Source organism: Eubalaena glacialis, chromosome 10 (assembly GCF_028564815.1).
Source record: "Eubalaena glacialis isolate mEubGla1 chromosome 10, mEubGla1.1.hap2.+ XY, whole genome shotgun sequence".
Classification (NCBI taxonomy): Eukaryota; Metazoa; Chordata; class Mammalia; order Artiodactyla; family Balaenidae; genus Eubalaena; species Eubalaena glacialis.
In genome coordinates, this window is record NC_083725.1 from 105101827 (window position 1) to 105123389 (window position 21563).

At 36.7% G+C, this 21563-nt stretch overlaps 1 protein-coding gene across 2 annotated transcripts in view; it reads left to right on the plus strand.

Moving 5' to 3' along the window:
- Positions 1-21563, plus strand: part of TTC17 (tetratricopeptide repeat domain 17) — a 157286-nt gene that overhangs the window by 55288 nt on the left and 80435 nt on the right. For both annotated transcript variants that reach the window (XM_061203268.1, XM_061203269.1), the window contains exons 11-16: positions 8775-8921; positions 10279-10394; positions 10551-10716; positions 11884-11961; positions 12099-12323; positions 19318-19504. In XM_061203268.1, the coding sequence (XP_061059251.1) occupies positions 8775-8921; positions 10279-10394; positions 10551-10716; positions 11884-11961; positions 12099-12323; positions 19318-19504 (919 nt within the window). The remainder of the gene's footprint in view (positions 1-8774; positions 8922-10278; positions 10395-10550; positions 10717-11883; positions 11962-12098; positions 12324-19317; positions 19505-21563) is intronic.

Sequence of the window (21563 nt, forward strand, 5' to 3'; positions counted from 1 at the left end):
GTAGATTCCAACATTATATATCCATAAATTTCATCACCACTATATAGTGAAAGAATCTGTTCCTGTTCATAAAGGCATAGAGCTACAAATTCATCATATTCATTCCTTTTTCTCATCTCTTTCCTACTCCATCCCATCCTAGTCCCATTCTCTTATATAACAAGGTTTCAGAAATACACAGGAACTATGGTATCTTGTGAGAATATCAAATATTGTTGTACCTTGGTTTGGAGGTAGACTATACATATATATTTTTTAACATCTTTATTGGAGTATAATTGCTTTACAATGTTGTGTTAGTTTCTGCTATATAACAAAGTGAATCAGCTATATGTATACATATATCCCCATATCCCCTCCCTCTTACATCTCCCTCCCACCCTCCCTATCCCCCCCCTCTAGGTGGTCACAAAGCACTGAGCTGATCTCCCTGTGCAATGCAGCTGCTTCCCACTAGCTATCTATTTTACACTTGGTAGTGTATATATGTCTGTGCTACTCTCTCACTTTGTTCCAGCTTACCCTTCCCCCCACCCCGTGTCCTCAAGTCCATTCTCTATGTTTGCGTCTTTATTCCTGTCCTGCCTCTAGGTTCATTAGAACCTTTTTTTTTTTTTTAGATTCCATATATATGTGTTAGCATACGGTATTTGTTTTTCTCTTTCTGACTTACTTCACTCTGTATGACAGACTCTAAATCCATCTACCTCACTACAAATAACTCAATTTCATTTCTTTTTATGGCTCAGTAATATTCCATTGAATATATGAGCCACATCTTCTTTATCCATTCATCTGTCGATAGACACTTAGGTTGCTTCCATGTCCTGGCTATTGTAAATAGTGCTGCAGTGAACATTGTGGTACATGACCCTTTTTGAATTATGGATTTCTCAGGGTATATGCCCAGTAGTGGGATTGCTGGGTCATATGGTAGTTCTATTTTTAGTTTTCTAAGGAACCTCCATACTGTTCTCCATAGTGGCTGTACCAATTTACATTCCCACCAGCAGTGCAAGAGGGTTCCCTTTTCTCCACACCCTCTCCAGCATTTATTGTTTGTAGATTTTTGATGATGGCCATTCTGACTGGTGTGAGGTGATACCTCATTGTGGTTTTGATTTGCATTGCTCTAATGATAAGTGATGTTGAGCATCCTTTCACGTGTTTGTTGGCAATCTGTATGTCTTCTTTGGAGAAATGTCTATTTAGGTCTTCCGCCCATTTTTGGATTGGGTTGTTTGTTTTTTTGATATTGAGCTGCATGTGCTGCTTATATATTTTGGAGATTAATCCTTTTTTTTTTTTTTTTTAAACATCTTTATTGAAGTATAATTGCTTTACAATGGTGTGCTAGCTTCTGCTTTACAACAAAGTGAATCAGTTACACATATACATATGTTGCCATATCTCTTCCCTCTTGCATCTCCCTCCCTCCCACCCTCCCTATCCCACCCCTCTAGGTGGTCACAAAGCACCGAGCTGATCTCCCTGTGCTATGCGGCTGCTTCCCACTAGTTATCTATTTTACATTTGGTAGTGTATATATGTCCATGACACTCTCTCACCCTGTCACATCTCACCCCTCCCCCTCCCCATATCCTCAAGTCCATTCTCTAGTAGGTCTGTGTCTTTATTCCCATCTTGCCACTAGGTTCTTCATGACCTCTTTTTTTTTTTTTTTTTTCCTTAGATTCCATATATATGTGTTAGCATACTGTATTTGTTTTTCTCTTTCTGACTTACTTCACTCTGTATGACAGACTCTAACTCCATCCACCTCATTACAAACACCTCCATTTCATTTCTTTTTATGGCTGAGTAATATTCCATTGTATATATGTGCCACATCTTCTTTATCCATTCATCCGATGATGGACACCTAGGTTGCTTCCATGTCCTGGCTATTGTAAACAGAGCTGCAATGAATATTTTGGTACATGACTCTTTCTGAATTATGGTTTTCTCAGGGTATATGCCCAGTAGTGGGATTGCTGGGTCATATGGTAGTTCTATTTTTAGTTTTTTAAGGAACCTCCATACTGTTCTCCATAGTGGCTGTATCAATTTACATTCCCACCAACAGTGCAAGAGTGTTCCCTTTTCTCCACACCCTCTCCAGCATTTATTGTTTCTAGATTTTTTGATGATGGCCATTCTGACCGGTGTGAGGTGATACCTCATTGTAGTTTTGATTTGCATTTCTCTAATGATTAATGATGTTGAGCATTCTTTCATGTGTCTGTTGGCAATCTGTATCTCTTCTTTGGAGAAATGTCTATTTAGGTCTTCTGCCCATTTTTGGATTGGGTTGTTTGTTTTTTTGTTATTGAGCTGCATGAGCTGCTTGTAAATCTTGGAGATTAATCCTTTGTCCGTTGCTTCATTTGCAAATATTTTCTCCCATTCTGAGGGTTGTCTTTTGGTCTTGTTTATGGTTTCCTTTGCTGTGCAAAAGCTTTTAAGTTTCATTAGGTCCCATTTGTTTATTTGTGTTTTTATTTCCATTTCTCTAGGACCTGGGTCAAAAAGGATCTTGCTGTGACTTATGTCATACAGTGTTCTGCCTATGTTTTCCTCTAAGAGTTTGATAGTGTCTGGCCTTACACTTAGGTCTTTAATCCATTTTGAGTTTATTTTTGTGTATGGTGTTAGGGAGTGTTCTAATTTCATACTTTTACATGTACCTGTCCAGTTTTCCCAGCACCACTTATTGAAGAGGCTGTCTTTTCTCCACTGTATATGCTTGCCTCCTTTATCAAAGATAAGGTGACCATATGTGCGTGGGCTTATCTCTGGGCTTTCTATCCTGTTCCATTGATCTATATTTCTGTTTTTGTGCCAGTACCAAACTGTCTTGATTACTGTAGCTTTGTAATATAGTCTGAAGTCAGGGAGCCTGATTCCTCCAGCTCCATTTTTCGTTCTCAAGATTGCTTTGGCTATTCGGGGTCTTTTGTGTTTCCATACAAATTGTGAAATTTTTTGTTCTAGTTCTGTGAAAAATGCCAGTGGTAGTTTGATAGGGATTGCATTGAATCTGTAGATTGCTTTGGGTAGCAGAGTCATTTTCACAATGTTTATTCTTCCAATCCAAGAACATGGTATATCTCTCCATCTATTTGTATCATCTTTAATTTCTTTCATCAGTGTCCTATAATTTTCTGCATACAGGTCTTTTGTCTCCTTAGGTAGGTTTATTCCTAGGTATTTTATTCTTTTTGTTGCAATGGTAAACGGGAGTGTTTTCTTAATTTCACTTTCAGATTTTTCATCATTAGTATACAGGAATGCAAGAGATTTCTGTGCATTAATTTTGTATCCTGCTACTTTACCAAATTCATTGATTAGCTCTAGTAGTTTTCTGGTAGCATCTTTTGGATTCTCTATGTATAGTATCATGTCATCTGCAAACAGTGACAGCTTTACTTCTTCTTTTCCGATTTGGATTCCTTTTATTTCTTTTTCGTCTCTGATTGCTGTGGCTAACACTTCCAAAACTATGTTGAATAATAGTGGTGAGAGTGGGCAACCTTGTCTTGTTCCTGATCTTAGTGGAAATGGTTTCAGTTTTTCACCATTGAGGACAATGTTGGCTGTGGGTTTGTCATATACGGCCTTTATTATGTTGAGGAAAGTTCCCTCTATGCCTACTTTCTGCAGGACTTTTATCATAAATGGGTGTTGAATTTTGTCGAAAGCTTTCTCTGCATCTATTGAGATGATCATATGGTTTTTCTCCTTCAATTTGTTAATATGATGTATCACGTTGATTGATTTGCGTATATTGAAGAATCCTTGCATTCCTGGAATAAACCCCACTTGATCATGGTGTATGATCCTTTTAATGTGCTTTTGGATTCTGTTTGCTAGTATTTTGTTGAGGATTTTTGCATCTATGTTCATCAGTGATATTGGCCTGTAGTTTTCTTTCTTTGTGACATCTTTGCCTGGTTTTGGTATCAGGGTGATGGTGGCCTCGTAGAATGAGTTGGGGAGTGTTCCTCCCTCTGCAATATTTTGGAAGAGTTTGAGAAGGATAGGTGTTAGCTCTTCTCTAAATGTTTGATAGAATTCTCCTGTGAAGCCATCTGGTCCTGGGCTTTTGTGTGTTGGAAGATTTTTAATCACAGTTTCAATTTCAGTGCTTGTGATTGGTCTGTTCATATTTTCTATTTCTTCCTGGTTCAGTCTCGGCAGGTTGTGCATTTCTAAGAATCTGTCCATTTCTTCCAGGTTGTCCATTTTATTAGCATAGAGTTGCTTGTAGTAATCTCTTATGATCGTTTGTATTTCTGCAGTGTCAGTGGTTACTTCTTTTTCATTTCTAATTCTATTAATTTGAGTCTTCTCCTTTTTTCTCTTGATGAGTCTGGCTAATGGTTTATCAATTTTGTTTATCTTCTCAAAGAACCAGCTTTTAGTTTCATTGATTTTTGCTATTGTTTCCTTCATTTCTTTTTCATTTATTTCTGATCTGATCTTTATGATTTCTTTCCTTCTGCTAGCTTTGGGGTTTTTTTGTTCTTCTTTCTCTAATTGCTTTAGGTGCAAGGTTAGGTTGTTTATTCGAGATGTTTCCTGTTTCTTGATGTAGGCTTGTATTGCTATAAACTTCCCTCTTAGAACTGCTTTTGCTGCATCCCATAGGTTTTGGATCGTCGTGTCTCCATTGTCATTTGTTTCTAGGTATTTTTTGATTTCCCCTTTGATTTCTTCAGTGATCACTTCGTTATTAAGTAGTGTATTGTGTAGCCTCCACGTGTTTGTATTTTTTACAGATCTTTTCCTGTAATTGATATCTAGTCTCATAGCGTTGTGGTCGGAAAAGATACTTGATACGATTTCAATTTTTTTAAATTTACCAAGGCTTGATTTGTGACCCAAGATATGATCTATCCTGGAGAATGTTCCATGAGCACTTGAGAAAAATGTGTATTCTGTTGTTTTTGGGTGGAATGTCCTATAAATATCAATTAAGTCCATCTTGTTTAATGTATCATTTAAAGCTTGTGTTTCCTTATTTATTTTCATTTTGGATGATCTGTCCATTGGTGAAAGTGGGGTGTTAAAGTCCCCTACTATGATTGTGTTACTGTCGATTTCCCCTTTTATGGCTGTTAGTATTTGCCTTATGTATTGAGGTGCTCCTATGTTGGGTGCATAAATATTTACAATTGTTATACCTTCCTCTTGGATCGATCCCTTGATCATTATATAGTGTCCGTCTTTGTCTCTTGTAATTGTCTTTATTTTAAAGTCTATTTTGTCTGATATGAGAATTGCTACTCCAGCTTTCTTTTGATTTCCATTTGCATGGAATATCTTTTTCCATCCCCTCACTTTCAGTCTGTATGTGTCTCTAGGTCTGAAGTGGGTCTCTTGTAGACAGCATATATATGGGTCTTGTTTTTGTATCCATTCAGCCAGTCTGTGTCTTTTGGTGGGAGCATTGAATCCATTTACATTTAAGGTAATTATCGATATGTATGTTCCTATTCCCATTTTCTTAAATGTTTTTGGTTTGTTATTGTAGGTGTTTTCCTTCTCTTGTGTTTCTTGCCTAGAGAAGTTCCTTTAGCATTTGTTGTAAAGCTGGTTTGGTGGTGCTGAACTCTCTCAGCTTTTGCTTGTCTGTAAAGGTTTTAATTTCTCCATCAAATCTGAATGAGATCCTTGCTGGGTAGAGTAATCTTGGTTGTAGGTTTTTCTCCTTCATCACTTTAAGTATATCCTGCCACTCCCTTCTGGCTTGCAGCGTTTCTGCTGAAAGATCAGCTGTTAACCTTATGGGGATGCCCTTGTGTGTTATCTGTTGTTTTTCCCTTGCTGCTTTTAATATGTTTTCTTTATATTTAATTTTTGATAGTTTGATTAATATGTGTCTTGGTGTGTTTCTCCTTGGATTTATCCTGTATGGGACTCTCTGTGCTTCCAGGACTTGATTAACTATTTCCTTTCCCATATTAGGGAAGTTTTCAACTATAATCTCTTCAAATATTTTCTCAGTCCCTTTCTTTTTCTCTTCTTCTTCTGGGACCCCTATAATTCGAATGTTGGTGCGTTTAATGTTGTCCCAGAGGTCTCTGAGACTGTCCTCAGTTCTTTTCATTCTTTTTTCTTTATTCTGGTCTGCAGTAGTTATTTCCACCATTTTATCTTCCAGGTCACTTATCCGTTCTTCTGCCTCAGTTATTCTGCTATTGATCCCATCTAGAGTATTTTTAATTTCATTTATTGTGCTTGTCATCGTTTCTTGATTCCTCTTTGGTTCTTCTACGTCCTTGTTAAATGTTTCTTGCATTTTGTCTATTCTATTTCCAAGACTTTGGATCATCCTTACTATCATTATTCTGAATTCTTTTTCAGGTAGACTTCCTATTTCCTCTTCATTTGTTAGGTCTGGTGTGTTTTGACCCTGCTCCTTCATCTGCTGTGTGTTTTTCTGTCTTCTCATTTTGCTTATCTTACTGTGTTTGGGGTCTCCTTTTCACAGGCTGCAGGTTCGTAGTTCCCGTTGTTTTTGGTATCTGTCCCCAGTGGCTAAGGTTGGTTCAGTGGGTTGTGTAGGTTTCCTGGTGGAGGGAACTAGTGCCTGTGTTCTGGTGGATGAGGCTGGATGTTGTCTTTCTGGTGGATTCGTCCACGTCTGGTGGTGTGTTTTGGGGTGTCTGTGGCCTTATTATGATTTTAGGCAGCCTCTCTGTTAATGGATGGGGCTGTGTTCCTGTCTTGCTAGTTGTTTGGCATAGGGTGTCCAGCACTGTAGCTTGCTGGTCGTTGAGTGAAGCTGGGTCTTGATGTTGAGATGGAGATCTGTGAGAGATTTTCGCCGTTTGGTATTACGTGGAGCTGGGAGGTCTCTTGTGGACCAGTGTCCTGAAGTTGGCTCTCCCACCTCAGAGGCACAGCCCTGATGCCTGGCTGGAGCACCAAGAGCCTTTCATCCACACGGCTTTTTTTAATCCTTTGTGCTTAGTCTCGGTTCACTTCCCCATCAGGGGCTGCAAGTAGATGCCTTGCCCCAGGCACGTGGGACCAGAGCTCCTAGTGCCGGCATCTCAGCTCCCAGCACCGCAGCGAAGCCGAGATTAATCCTTTGTCATTTGCTTCGTTTGCAAATATTTTCTCCCATTCTGAGGGTTGCCTTTTCATTTTGTTTATGGTTTCCTTTGCTGTGCAAAAACTTTTTAAGTTCCATTAGGTCCCATTTGTTTATTTTCATTTTTATTTCCATTACTCTAGGAGGTGGGTCAAAAAGGATCTTGCTGGGATTTATGTCACAGAGTGTTCCGCCTGTGTTTTCCTCTAAGAGTTTTACAGTGTCTGGCCTTATATTTAGGTCTTTAATCCATTTTGAGTTTATTTTTGTGTATGGTGTTAGGAAGTGTTCTAATTTCATTCTTTTACATATAGCTGTCCGGTTTTTCCAGCACCATTTAGTGAAGAGGCTGTCTTTTCTCCATGGTATATTCTTGCCTCCTTTATCAAAGATAAGGTGATGATATGTGTGCGGTTTATCTCTGGGCTTTCTGTCCTGTTCCATGACCTATTGTTCTGTTTTTGGGCCAGCACCGTACTGTCTTGATTACTGTAGCTTTGTAGTATAGTCTGTAGTCAGGGAGTCTGATTCCTCCAGCTCCGTTTTTCTTTCTCAAGATTGCTTTGGCTATTCCGGGTCTTTTGTGTTTCCATACAAAGTGTAAAATTTTCTGTTCTAATTCTGTGAAAAATGCCATTGGTAGTTTGATAGGTATTGCGTTGAATCTATAGATTGCTTTAGGTAGTGTAGTCATTTTCACAATGTTGATTCTTCCAATCCAAGAACATGGTATATCTCTTCATCTGTTTGTATCGTCTTTAATTTCTTTCATCAGTGTCTTATAGTTTTCTACATACAGGTCTTTTGTCATCTTAGGTAGATTTATTCCTAGGTATTTTATTCTTTTTGTTGCAATGGTAAATGGGAGTGTTTCCTTAATTTCTCTTTCAGATTTTTCATCGTTAGTGTATAGGAATGCAAGAGATTTCTGTGCATTAATTTTGTATCCTGCTACTTTACCAAATTCATTGATTAGCTGTAGTAGTTTTCTGGTAGCATCTTTAGGATTCTCTATGTATAGCATCATGTCATCTGCAAACAGTGACAGTTTTACTTCTTTTCCAATTTGTTTTCCTTTTATTTCTTTTTCTTCTCTGATTGCTGTGGCTAAAGCTTCCAAAACTATGTTGAATAATAGTGGTGAGGTGGGCAACCTTGTCTTGTTCCTGATCTTAGAGGAAATCGTTTTAGTTTTTCCACCATTGAAGGCTATACATATTTGAAATTGACTGTCCAATGGTTTTTAATGCCTAAATGATAGCTATATTAGACTCTTAAGAACCCTTAAGCACACTAATTTTATAGAGTAGTGATCATTTTAGTCTAGGTAGGGGAGAGGAATAATGAATCAAACATCTAAATTAGCTAATCATTAAACCTAAAAGAGACTAAATCATAGAAAAGAAGTAGTGGGACAGGAAAACAACCCACACTAGTTTTCTCACACATCAGTATCATAGTTGATTGAAAGTTGCTAGCTATGCATTATCTGTGAGAGAATACTGTTGGGGCATAGTTCTGAAAATTAAAGATCTGATTGCCTTTTAACTGACCTACTTTGTGATTTCCTTCTAATTTTGAGTATTCATTAACATTTTGGGGTTGAGTTAAATCTTATTCACAACTCCTTTTCTGCTTTCAATTTGATTGAACTTTTCTTTTCATTTTCTAGTTTGGTGAGGATTCATCAACCTCCAGTATGATGTCTGTGAACTTTGATGTTCAAGCAAATCAGAGTGATATCAGTGATTTGGTCAAGTCTTCTCCCGTAGCCCATTCTGTTCTCTGGATCTGGGGCAGGGACTCCGATGCATATAGGGTAAGTTAGTAGAGGATGATGAAGGAGTTTTCTCTAACAGACAAGATTTCTTAAAGCAGTGGCCCTCAACCCCACTGATTAATATGGCCCCAGTCACTGTTCAGCTTAGTTCAGCAAGCATTTGTTAAGCTTATATTAAATGGAAGGCATTCTGCTAGGTGGTAAGACACAGGGTCTGTCTTGAGTTCTTGCCAGTCAAGTGGGGCAGATGGACACCCTGATTTCAGTTCAAAGCTCTGAGCTCTGAGTATAATCACCAACCCTCACAAGTTTCCAAACTTGACCTAAGTGTCTGCTTGTATGTACTTCACTTATTTAATCAGCATTCTTTTATTGAGCCTCCAACTGTATACCAGGCTGATACTGTGAATATAGTACACAAGTTCCTTGCTCTGCTGGAGCTCACATTCTAGCAGAAGATACAGATAATAAACAAGTAAATAAATATGTATTTCTAACCTAGCTAAGAAATAATTGTATGTTAGCCAATGGGGATACCAACATCTGAAGACAGAAACCATGTATTTTTTATTCAATATTAAATTTTCAGAATTTAATTGTGTTTTTACTCTAACAGAATTAATACAGCCACTTATTATTTAATTATGTCTAATATAAATTCCCAAGTTTGAAAGCTTCAGGCTATAAGTTTAGTAAACCCCTGGTACGTGTTATTTATATTTAGAAAGATGAAATTTTACAAATAAAATAATAATTGTTAAACTTCGGCATTGGCAAAGAAAAGGTCTTAGTTAAGGGAAAAATAGTTTTCTGTGCCAGTTTTTTAAGTGTATGTATGCTTCCAGGTACAAGTCACAAACTCCACCTCAAATTGACTTAAACGAAAGAAAATTCACCTCATATTATAGGAAATCCAAAGATAGAGCAAACTTTGGCTTTGGTTGATTCAGTGGCCCAGTGACCCATTTCTTTCCTTTTCTTTAATTTGCCATCCACTGTATTGGTTCCATCCTAAAGCCTGTCTTCCTCATGGTACTGAGGCGACAGCCAGCAATACCTGGAGCAACACGGTTTTTGATCCTATGTGGCATAAGAGACTAAGACTGGCTTCTCTTTCTTGGAAGCCCCAGGCAGAGCTCTCCTTGTGTCTCACTGGCTCAGCTGAGTTAGGCCTGCCCAACCCTGAACCAGTCTGTGGTAAAGCAGGTAGAATTACTGACTTAGACTAATAATCTGCAGTAGAAAGGATATTATAGAGTCTACCACAGTGTCTATATCTTAAAATACTAAATTGTTTCTTGGTTATTCTAGTATATTTGTGTTCTTTTAAAAGTTCATTTAGCATATTGAAGTATTGAATCTGAAGAAATTTATGAGAAACTTTCTTTTTTATTAGGACAAACAGCATATTCTGTGGCCTAAAAGAGCAGATTGTGCAGAAAGCTATCCTAGAGTCCCTGTCGGCGGGGAATTGCCAACGTATTTTCTGCCTCCGGAAAACAAAGGACTCAGGCAAGTGCTGATGGATTTGGCAAAGCACTTGATTCTGCATGATTATCATCTGGCGGTTCTTTGAGAGCACCAGCCTTGGACTTGAAAGGTTAAGTCTTTATTTTGAAGTCACCCAAACTTTGAAAATATGAATTTTGTTCCTTTTTCTTGTGCCAGGATCCACGAACTCAACAGTGATGATTATTCTTCAGAAGAAGAGGCCCAAACCCCTGACTGTTCCATAACTGACATCAGAAAAAGCCAGACTCTGTCCTACTTAGTCAAAGAATTAGAGGTCCGCATGGATCTGAAAGCCAAAATGCCAGATGACCATGCACGAAAAGTAAGGCTCACTTAGGCTGGTGTTATTGCCGTCCATTCTGGTTGACTTCACAAGCCTCATAGGTGGGGCAAAAATTTGATAGAAGGCAGTTGTTGAGCTTTAAGTTTATAAAACTGAAAGATAGAGTTAAAGATTTGGTGAAATAATTAAGAAGTCAGTCATGCTATTGAAGGAATGCCAGTAAAGTGTTCCCCAGGGTTGCTATATACATAGACCACCTAAGCAGTGTTCCTCTAAGAGGGCTGCAAAGATGAGTAACACAGAACTCTGTTTACCTAGTGGAGGCCATTCTGACCACTGCAGTTTAGCTTTACATTCTCCAAGCTTCCAGAAGTTTGTATAAATTTAAAGCTTGAAGATTCTCTTTCCTTGGCCTTATCAACCCTGCTTTGCGCTCATATGAGGTCCTTAGGAATTTGTATGAATTTGATAACTACTTTGCAGACATTATAAATATGTTCTGTTATGCTGTTTTCTTTAGTTCCTATTAGCTATGTATAACTAGGAATGTTTTATTACTGAATATAAATCCTATATTAGATACCATTCCATAGGTACAAATGAAAAAATTTACTTTTTACAGCGAAAGCAGACCATCACCATGACCTTTTTTTAATTTAATTTTAAAACTATGAGCAGTTACTACTTACATTCAGCATTTACTGAGGCAAAAAACATTATGTTCCAGGCACTGTTTGGAGTGCTAGGAATACAAAGATAAATAGACCATGATCCCTACCTTAGAGTTGCTCACAGTTATATAAATGCTGCAAGAATATAAAGTAGATTAATTGAGGATCTGGTGCTTTTCCAGCTAGGAAGGACAGCAGATTTTAATTGCATCAGGTGTTGCATGCTTTGCTTTCTGAATAATTTCTCATTTGGTTCTGGACACTTAGGTTGACTTTAACGGGGAAATGATAGATCACCTTAATATGTATGTGGTGTATATGTCTTTTAGCTTTTTTTAATTAAAGGAAACTAAGGCATACATGAGCAGGGTAACACCTGTTGTAATGCCAATGACTGCATGTTATGTATATAATTATAAATATCTATTCAAATTAGCTGTTCCTGAGGAGCTCAAGACTGTTGTCTATAGAAATTCTTTTCAAGTGTCTTCCCTGTTATTTTCAATTGATTCAGTCTTCCTTTTGATGTTTTCAGATTTTACTTTCCCGTATTAATAACTATACTATCCCAGAAGAAGAAATTGGGTCTTTCTTATTTCATGCTATTAACAAGGTGAGTTGCCTACTTCAGATATCTGAAATTTAAATGCTTAGTAATTGTAATTAAAAGTTAAAATGCATGTATTAAAAAATCCTTTTTAGAATGAGTACTGTATTCTTGTATTAACTGAAGTATTTGGGGTTTTTCAGCCAAATGCTCCTGTCTGGTTGATACTCAATGAAGCTGGACTCTACTGGAGAGCAGTAGGAAATAGCACGTTTGCTATTGCTTGTCTTCAGAGGGCTTTGAATTTGGCTCCCCTTCAATACCAGGATGTTCCTCTTGTGAACTTGGCCAACCTTTTGATTCACTATGGCCTTCATCTTGATGCCACTAAACTGCTGCTTCAAGCTTTGGCCATCAATAGCTCTGAGGTGAGGTTTTATGTTTCTTTGTCGCAATATATACTAAGTAGTGATAGCTCAAATTCAGAGTATAATATGTATTTTTATAGAGAGGGCATAAAAATAACTCATGTTTTATTTTTGAGTAGAATTTGCATATTGTAAGAGGGCTTTGTTTTATTTTTGATGTGTTCATCTATTTTAAATGAATGAAGTTTATAAATTATAGTTATTTTTTTAGAAACTTACATTTACATAAGAATGACATGGCTGCTAAAAATATACTGCCACATTTTTATGTCTGAAACATCTGCTTCTCACTTTATCCAACTCATTACAGCATGTACATTGCATAATATTATACTGTTTTACAGCTTTAATTTATAGATACCTTTATACCAACCAAGCCAGAGCACAGTTTAAAGGTTGTTTTGATAAGGATAGATAAGTAGGTTGATATTCATGCCCTGAACCTCCCACATGCAATCCATGGAGTTGTGTCACTGCTTTGTAGTTAAATATTTTATTTCATTGTTTCTAAAATACCACTTACTTTTTTTGTCATATTTTAACATCTCTGAAATAAGGATGCATGTTATAATTGATGACATCTTAGGTTTGATGAATGCAGTTATAATAAATATACAGTTAAATTGCTTTTATACTTAGTGTCTAAATGTTTCTGAGTTTTATACGCAAAGAAACTTTTAGAAGAAGTGTGCATGAATGGCTTAGGTTTATTCGAGGTGTCCCAAAACTGATTTTTTCAGTATTAGAAGAGAATGTTGCCTGTTAAGAGTTTCCTTTGAAATACACAAATTCACACCTGGATTTTAAGTAAAAGTTTATAATCACTGTTATACAACAGGCCAAGTTGCCAGAGAAGTACATCAAATATTAATCAAATGTTTACTGTGTGCCAGATGTGGCTATAGTAGAACAGATGGTCTATATGAGATGTGATAAAGTGAACGCCCACAGCTGTATTCCCTTGATACTTTTCATGGTTCACTTTTTTCTGCCACCAGCCAAGGCAATTAGGCAGTATTCTTCTGAAAAACAAAAACAAAAAACGAGCTCCTTTAGAGATTAGTTGCCTTTTCATATTTGAAAATTATACTAAAATTTCAGTTAAATACTGTGGCACTGCAACAAGAATAAAAATATAAATCAATGAATCAGGGTAGATACCCCAAATACACCTTAATCAGACCCTACCCCCAGCTGTCAACATTTGGAAATATTTCCTTATAAGCTTTCCTTCTATGTAAATATTTCATAGTGTTGTAACTTTACTGTACTGGTGATCTTTAAAACCTATTATATAAAAAAATTTATTACTACCTAGTTTTTATAGCCATCAATTTAAATGGTTGTATAAAGGTTTGATGAATTGATATGTCAGAACTTACTCCTCTGTTGCTGGATGTTTAGGTTGCTAATATCAGTAATGATTTTCTGGATAAGACCTTTTCTGTTTTCCAGATAATTTTCTTAGGAAAGACTGCTAGTAGCAGTGGAATTACTAAGTCAATAAGAGAATGAATATTTTGATGGGTTTGATACAAAATACCAAACAATCCACAAAAAGATTTGGGCCAATATATATTGCCATAATCAAGATCTATAAATATTCATTTTGCTTGTATTGTCACCAGAATCAGTTGAAGTAACTGCTAACTTTTATTGATTGTTTACTAGAGCCAGACATCATACTAAGCACTTTACATGTAAGAACTCATTTAATCCTCAAAACAACCCTATGAGATAAGATTTACCCATTTGATAGAAAAAGAAAACCAAAGGGATTTACAGAAAGTCATAGAGGTTGGATTTGAACTCAGGGAGAGTGGCCATTAGAGTTCACACTTTTATAGTCAAGTCACACTGCTTCTGTATTAACATTTGTAAAACAGATTTACTTTAAAAAATTTCATTTCTCTGTTGTAACATAAATTTCTTTATCTTATTTTAAGGATATTGTATTTTTAAAAATGTTTATTTATTTATTTATTTGGCTACGCCGGGCTGGGTCTTAGTTGCGGCACACAGGATCTTCGCAGCATGTGGGATCTTTTTTTTTTTAGTTGCAGCATGCGGGATCTTTTTATTTTTTATTTTTTAGTTGGGGCAGGCGGGATCTTTAGTTGCGGCATGCAGGCTCTTAGTTGCGGCATGTGGGATCTAGTACCCTGACCAGGGATTGAACCTGGGCTTCCTGCATTGGGAGCTCAGAGCCTTAACCACTGGACCACCAGGGAAGTCCCTGTTTTATTGTTTATTGTTTGTTTGTTTGTGTTTCTGGCTGCATTGGGTCTTCATTGCTGTGCGCGGGCTTTCTCTAGTTGCGGGGAGTGGGGGCTACTCTTCGTTGCTGTGCGCGGGCTCCTCATTGCAGTGGCTTCTCTTGTTGTGGAGCACAGGCTCTAGGCGCACAGGCTTCAGTAGTTGCAGCATGTGGGCTCAGTAGTTGTGGCTCGCAGGCTCTGGAGCACAGGCTCAGTAGTTGTGGCGCATGGGCTTAGTTGCTCCATGGCATGTGGGATCTTCCCAGACCAGGGCTCGAACCCATGTCCCCTGCATTGGCAGGTGGATTCTTAACCACTGTGCCACCAGGGAAGTCCCCTATTTTATTGTATTTTTAAAGTAAAAGTTTATGTAGGCATTTTGCTCATTTTGTTAGAATTTGTTTTTTTTTTAAATTTTACATGAACTCTTTATACAATAAAGTCTTTAACTCCATCTGTCATATGTTAAAAAAATTTTCTCTCTTTGCCTTTTTATCTTAGCTTGTAAAACTTATCTTAATTTTCCATCTTTTTCCTTTTGATTTCTATTGTTAGATTTAAGGTGTCCTCATAAGAAGTCTGAAAAAAAATAGTTCTATTTTGTTTTCTCTGGTTTGTCTTTAAATAGTTGACTCTCAGATATACAAAGGTCTTTTCCTATGTTGTGTTCTAGATGTTTTACAGTTTCAGGTTTCACATTTAGGTCTATGACCCATTTCAAGTTAAATTTTCTTTGCAATGTGAGGTAGGGATCAAAGTTCATTCATCAAAGTTCATATCCAAACGGATATCTGGTTGTTCCAGGACCATATCTCAAGAACAGTACACTTTCCTTATTGAGTCACTTATCACCTTTGCTCTGAACTCGAGACTCCTTTATCCAACAGCTTACATGACACCTCCACTTGAATGTCTAAAACACAGTCTAAAACTACAGGCCAAAACTAAGCTCCTTAACATTGTTCTAATTTGTTCTCAGTCTTCCCCATTTCAGGAAACAGTAAAGCCAGTATCTCAGGACAAAAACTTAGAGCCATCCTTCGTACCTTTCTCCTTCTCTCAGGGCAGATTCAATCTATTAACTAATCTTGCTGATTCTGTTTTTAAAATATACCCAGAATTTCACTATTTACCATCATCTCCACTGCTATCTTATCCACACCATCATTGTCTTTTATCTAGATTATTTCAGTAGCCTCCTAACTAGCTCCTTGGCTTTCTGCTTTTGTCACCCTACGCTCTATTCACAATGCAACAGTCAATGAAATTCTTACTAAAAGTCTAATGTTGTCAGGGACTTCCCTGTTGGTCCAGTGGTTAAGACTCCACACTTCCACTGCAGGGGGCACGGGTTCAATCCCTGGTTAGGGAACTAAGATCCCATGTGCCGCACAGCGCAGCCAAAAAAAAAAAAAAAGAAAGAAAGAAATTGCATTATGAATAAATACAGCACCAGTAGTGCTCAACATATGCTAAACTTATATGCTGTTCCTTAGCTTTAGGAAGCTGTTGAGTATTGCTTAAAGGGAGCCGCTTCCCCTCTCCTTTCACCTAAATTCTCTCCATCCCATAGCCAGAATTGAAAAATTACCTTCTACATTGAAAAAACACAAGAAACAAAGTTAGTAATTTTTTAATTTAATGTCAGATGTTGTTATTTGTCTGTTCAAATCTCTGTGGTGACTCTCCATGTAACTCACAGTAAGAGACAAGAATTTATAATGATGTAGAAGGTCCTACATGACCGTGTTACTTTTCTGACCTTACCTCCATGAGATCGTTCCTTTGGTCATTCTGTTCTAGCCTCACTTGCCGCCTTGCAGTTCCTTGAACATGCTAGCTGTGCTCCCTCCTCAGGACCTTTGCATTTTCTATTCTCTCTGCTTGGAATGCTTCATCCCACTAAGATTCTTCATAGCTTGCTCCTCATCTCCTTAAAATCTTTTACAAATACTAACTTCTCAGTGAGTCTTTCCCTTACTACTCTATTTGTAATGACACTCTCTTCCCTATGCTTAGTACTATTTATGTCTCTTCCCTGCTGTCCTTCATCACATTTTACTCACAATTGTGTGACATGAGACTATAAGATCCACTAAGGCAGGGATTTATCTTTCTTATTTTCTTCTGTATCCCCAGTGTCAAAACCAGTATTTGAAACATGGTAAACACTCAGTAATTATTTTTGGAATGAATTCATGAAAATTATTCTTTTTTTCCAAAATGCTAACCAGTTCGTCTCAATACAAGATATTTGCACAACTATCATTCTAGTCATAGGGATAATCATGATACTTCGTTTCCTTCATTCTAGTTGTAAGGATAATCATGATACTTCGTTTTCTTATGGAAAATATAAAGACATTTTTGAAATATATGTATGGAATTTAATTGTATATCTTAGTGTGAACCACTAAGTAATACTTTAAATGTAACCTGAGTGCTATCTAGATTAGGCCTCTTTAATCTGGAATATTTTGTACACCTTGGTTTGGTTATAGTGAGATATTTCTGATGACCTAACAGCCTGAATCAAAAGCAAGTAGCTGATAAATTATAGGGGATAATTGCTTTTCACGGGATATACTGTGCAATTTGAGAATAAAACATTCTTAGATCTTTTAAAATATTTTTAATGATAAAGTAAATAGATGGTTTGTAGAATAAATGGTTTGTGTGCAGCAAATACTAAGCATAGGTGTATTTCTGCTAAAATGACCTAAACTGAATACTTCAGGCTGCGTATAAAAACAAAGTCTCAACAAACAATTGGAAAATAGAATTTTAAGACTATTTACAATAGCATCAAAAAAATCAGATATCTAGAAGTAAATCTAAAGGAAGATGCACAAGATTTCTATCATGATTACAAAACATTGCTAAGAGAAAGAAAACCTAAATAAATGGTGATATACATCATGTTCATGGATTGAAAGATTCAATATTGTTAAGATGTAAGTTCTCTTCAAATTGATTTATAGATTCAATTCGATCCCAAACTCCCAGCAGTTGCATGTATATGTGTGTGTAAATTGATAAGGGGAGTCAAAAATCTACATAAAAATGGATCTAGAATAGCTCAAAAATGGGGGTGTGTGGGGAAGAAAAAAATAGAGTTGGAAGGTTTATATTACTAGATTTCAAGACTTACTGTAATTAAATCAGTATGGTACTGGCACAAAGATACTCAAATATATCAGTGGAACAGAATAGAGAAATTAGAAATAGGCCCCTGCATATATGGTCACCTGATTTATGACAAAGGCACACTAGTACAGTGTGTGTGGGGAGCTTTTGGCTTTTCGATAAGTAGTAATGGAGTACTTGGATATCCCCTATGGAAAAAGAAATGAACCTTGACTCCTACTCCATATCATACACAAGATTAATTTGAGGTGGATCATGTACCAAAATGTGAAAGATAAAACAATAAAGCTTCTTGATGAAAACATAGGAGAAAGTCTTTGTTACCTTATAGCTGGCAAAGATTTCAAAAAGCACTAACTATAAAAGAAAAAAATATATAACTGAACTTCATTAAAATTAAGAATTTCTGTTTATCAGAAGATACCATTAAGAGAATAAAAAGGCAAACAACAGACTTGGAGAAGATATTTGCAATAAATATTTCCAGCAAAGGTCTCATGTCTAGTATATATATAAAGAACTCCTTCAAATCAATAAGAAAAAGGCAACCCAATTTTTTTTAAATGGGGAAAATAACAGCACTTCAGCAATAAGGGTACCCGAAGGGCCAGTAAGCACATGAAAAAATATTCAACATTATTACTAATCAAGGAAATGCACATTAAAATCACAGTGAGATGCCACTTAAGCATCTCACTAAAACAGCTAAATTTAAAAAACTGACAATAACAAGTCAGTGAATTCTCACAGTTGTTGGTAGGAGTGTAAGTCTGTATGTCCACTGGGAAATGATTTCATTGTATCTCCTAAAACTAAATGTATGCCTACCTTAAGAACCACTACTAAGTGTATACCCAAGGAAAATGAGTACATATGTCTATCAAAAGACACTTACATAACTGTTCATAGTAACTTTATTTATAGTAGCCCAAAACTGCAAACAATCCAAAAACTCCCTATCAGTAGGAGAATGGATGAACAAATTGTGGTGTATTCACATGATGAAACATTACACATCAATTTTTTTTAAGAAGAATGAACAAACAGTACACAAAAAAATCTGGTTTCTTGAATATTAGATGTGTTGAGTGAAAGCAGGTACAAAAGGGTACATATTATACACGTAAGAGAACATGCTGTTTGATTCCATTTATATGAAGTTCAAGAACAGGCAAGGCAGAGCTGAGCTATGGTGATAGTCACAACATCACATCAAGTGGTTACCTCTGGGGTTGGGGTTGCGTTGCCCAGGGGAACCTCTTGGGGCACCAGAAATGTTCTAAACGTTTTGTATCTTTAGATGAGTGGTGGTTACAGGGGTATATACATATATAAAAATTCATTGAGCTGTACGCTTAAGACTAGTGCATGTTACACACTTTATTGTATTTTTTATCTTAGTAAAAAGGTAAAAAATAAATTTATGTTAAACAGTTTAGAATTAGCTGATGTAAATAAAATGGACAGTTGGGGTAACTTTTATGAGGTAACCTAAAAAAAGCCAAAAGACATATACTGTAAAGGTTTTGTAACTCTCAGAAAATATTAATTCATTAACATTTTCTGATTTTTTTTTTTTTTCTTTTTAGCCCCTGACCTTTTTGAGCCTGGGAAATGCTTACCTTGCTCTGAAGAATATCAGTGGGGCACTTGAGGCCTTTAGACAGGCTTTGAAATTAACTACCAAATGCCCAGAGTGTGAAAACAGCCTGAAGTTGATTCGCTGTATGCAGTTTTATCCTTTTCTGTACAACATCACCTCTTCTGTTTGCAGTGGTAAGCAGCTGTTAAATGCTGGCAAAATAATGAGTTCAATCAGGATTCCTGTTTTGATCAACAGAACACAGAAAATGATTTTCTTAATTTTTCCAAGGTTTTTACATAACCAGTGTAATTCTAGATACATAGGAAAGAAATTAATTAATAACTTGCTATGTACATGCCTTGGAGCATTAGGCTTAATTCTCTCCCAGAACCCTAGTTTGAGAAAGGCTGATTAAAGTATATTCGACTGGGATTGATAAGCTGCGAGATTTTTTTCTCTCCCCCAAATCTCTGATGTTTTACAACAACTCATATTTATGGTAAAAGATATTTTTTTCTGCCACAAATTCAAACTGTGTAATGAGATTTGAAGCAGTGTTTCTATCCTCATTCACCGAAGTACAGCCCCTTGTCTTTGAGTGGAGGTGGTGTGGACCTTCACCACACCTTTCAGGCAGTCGTCCGACGTGAAGCGGCTATCTACTTTGCATTCTTCCGCTTCCTCCCACAGGCACCACGCTTGTGTACATATGTGTATACATACACACGTGTGCAGCAGTGTGTCCACCTGGGTCAGAGCTACTTGAGTTAATGTCTGTCTCAACTATTGTAAGTTTCTAAGAGTTCCATGATATTTTTTTCTTCAATATTTTTTTATTGACGTATAGTTTATTTACAATGTTGTATTAATTTCTGCTGTACAGCAAAGTGATTCAGTTATACATATGTATACATTCTTTTTTTTGAAATTTATTTTTTAATACAGCAGGTTCTTGTTAGTCATCAATTTTATACACATCAGTGTATACATGTCAATCCCAATCGCCCAATTCATCACACCACCACCCCCACCCCCACCCCCACTTTCCCCTCTTGGTGTCCATACGCTTGTTCTCTACATCTGTGTCTCAATTTCTGCCCTGCAAACCGGTTCATCTGTACCATTTTTCTAGGTGCCGCATATATGAGTTAATATACGATATTTGTTTTTCTCTTTCTGACTTACTTCACTCTGTATGACAGTCTCTAGATCCATCCATGTCTCTACAAATGACCCAATTTCGTTCCTTTTTATGGCTGAGTAATATTCCATTGTATATATGTTCCACATCTTCTTTATCCATTCGTCTGTCGGTGGGCATTTAGGTTGCTTCCATGTCCTGGCTATTGTAAATAGTGCTGCAATGAACATTGGGGTCCATGTGTCTTTTTGAATTACGGTTTTCTCTGGGTATATGCCCAGTAGTGGGATTGCTGGGTCATATGGTAATTTTATTTTTAGCTTTTTAAGGAACATATTATATGAACACATTGAATATAAGGAATACATTCTTTTTTTATATTTTTTTATTTATGGTTTGTCATAGGATATTGAATATAGTAGTTCCATGATATTTGATTATTTACTTATTTAACCTTCACTGGAAGAAAAAAAATGAGTTTAACTTGAATTATGAGTGGTGCAGTTTATGTACATGTGAATCCTCAGTACTTTGCTTTTGTAGAGCACACAGTAGGTGCTGTGTTTAATGTTCAAATTAGATTATAATATTCAACCAGAGGACTAGCTCACCTCCTTCACTTCAGGTATTTAGAAGAAGAAAAAAAGTGGCACACACTTCATTAAGTGACTTGTCTAAAAGACATCAGTAATTACTAGATTTGGCACCCAAACTGATTCACTATACCAGACTGCCTTAGGATTTTAATGGAAGGCAGGAAGTCATTTTAAATATCAGAGCCCTTTTTTTAGTGAAGAAACAAAAACCTCTCAGACTCTTTAGCTCAGTTGTAGATCATTGTTGAGCACCATCTAAACTAGAATTCGTACGTGAATGCTGAAGGCCTAACAGTGTTTTTAGCAAGGCAGTATAGTGGGGTGGCTAGTTCTAGAGTCATACAGATTCATGTTTGAGCCCTGGCTCTGCCATTACTGTCTTTCTGTTCCCATTAAAGTAATTTGTGTCCTAATCTATAAAATGAAAGACAGTAAAATCTCATATACTTTTTGGGAGGATTAAATGAGATTATTGTCACAGAGTAGGTGTTATGTAAAAGTAAGCCATTAGAA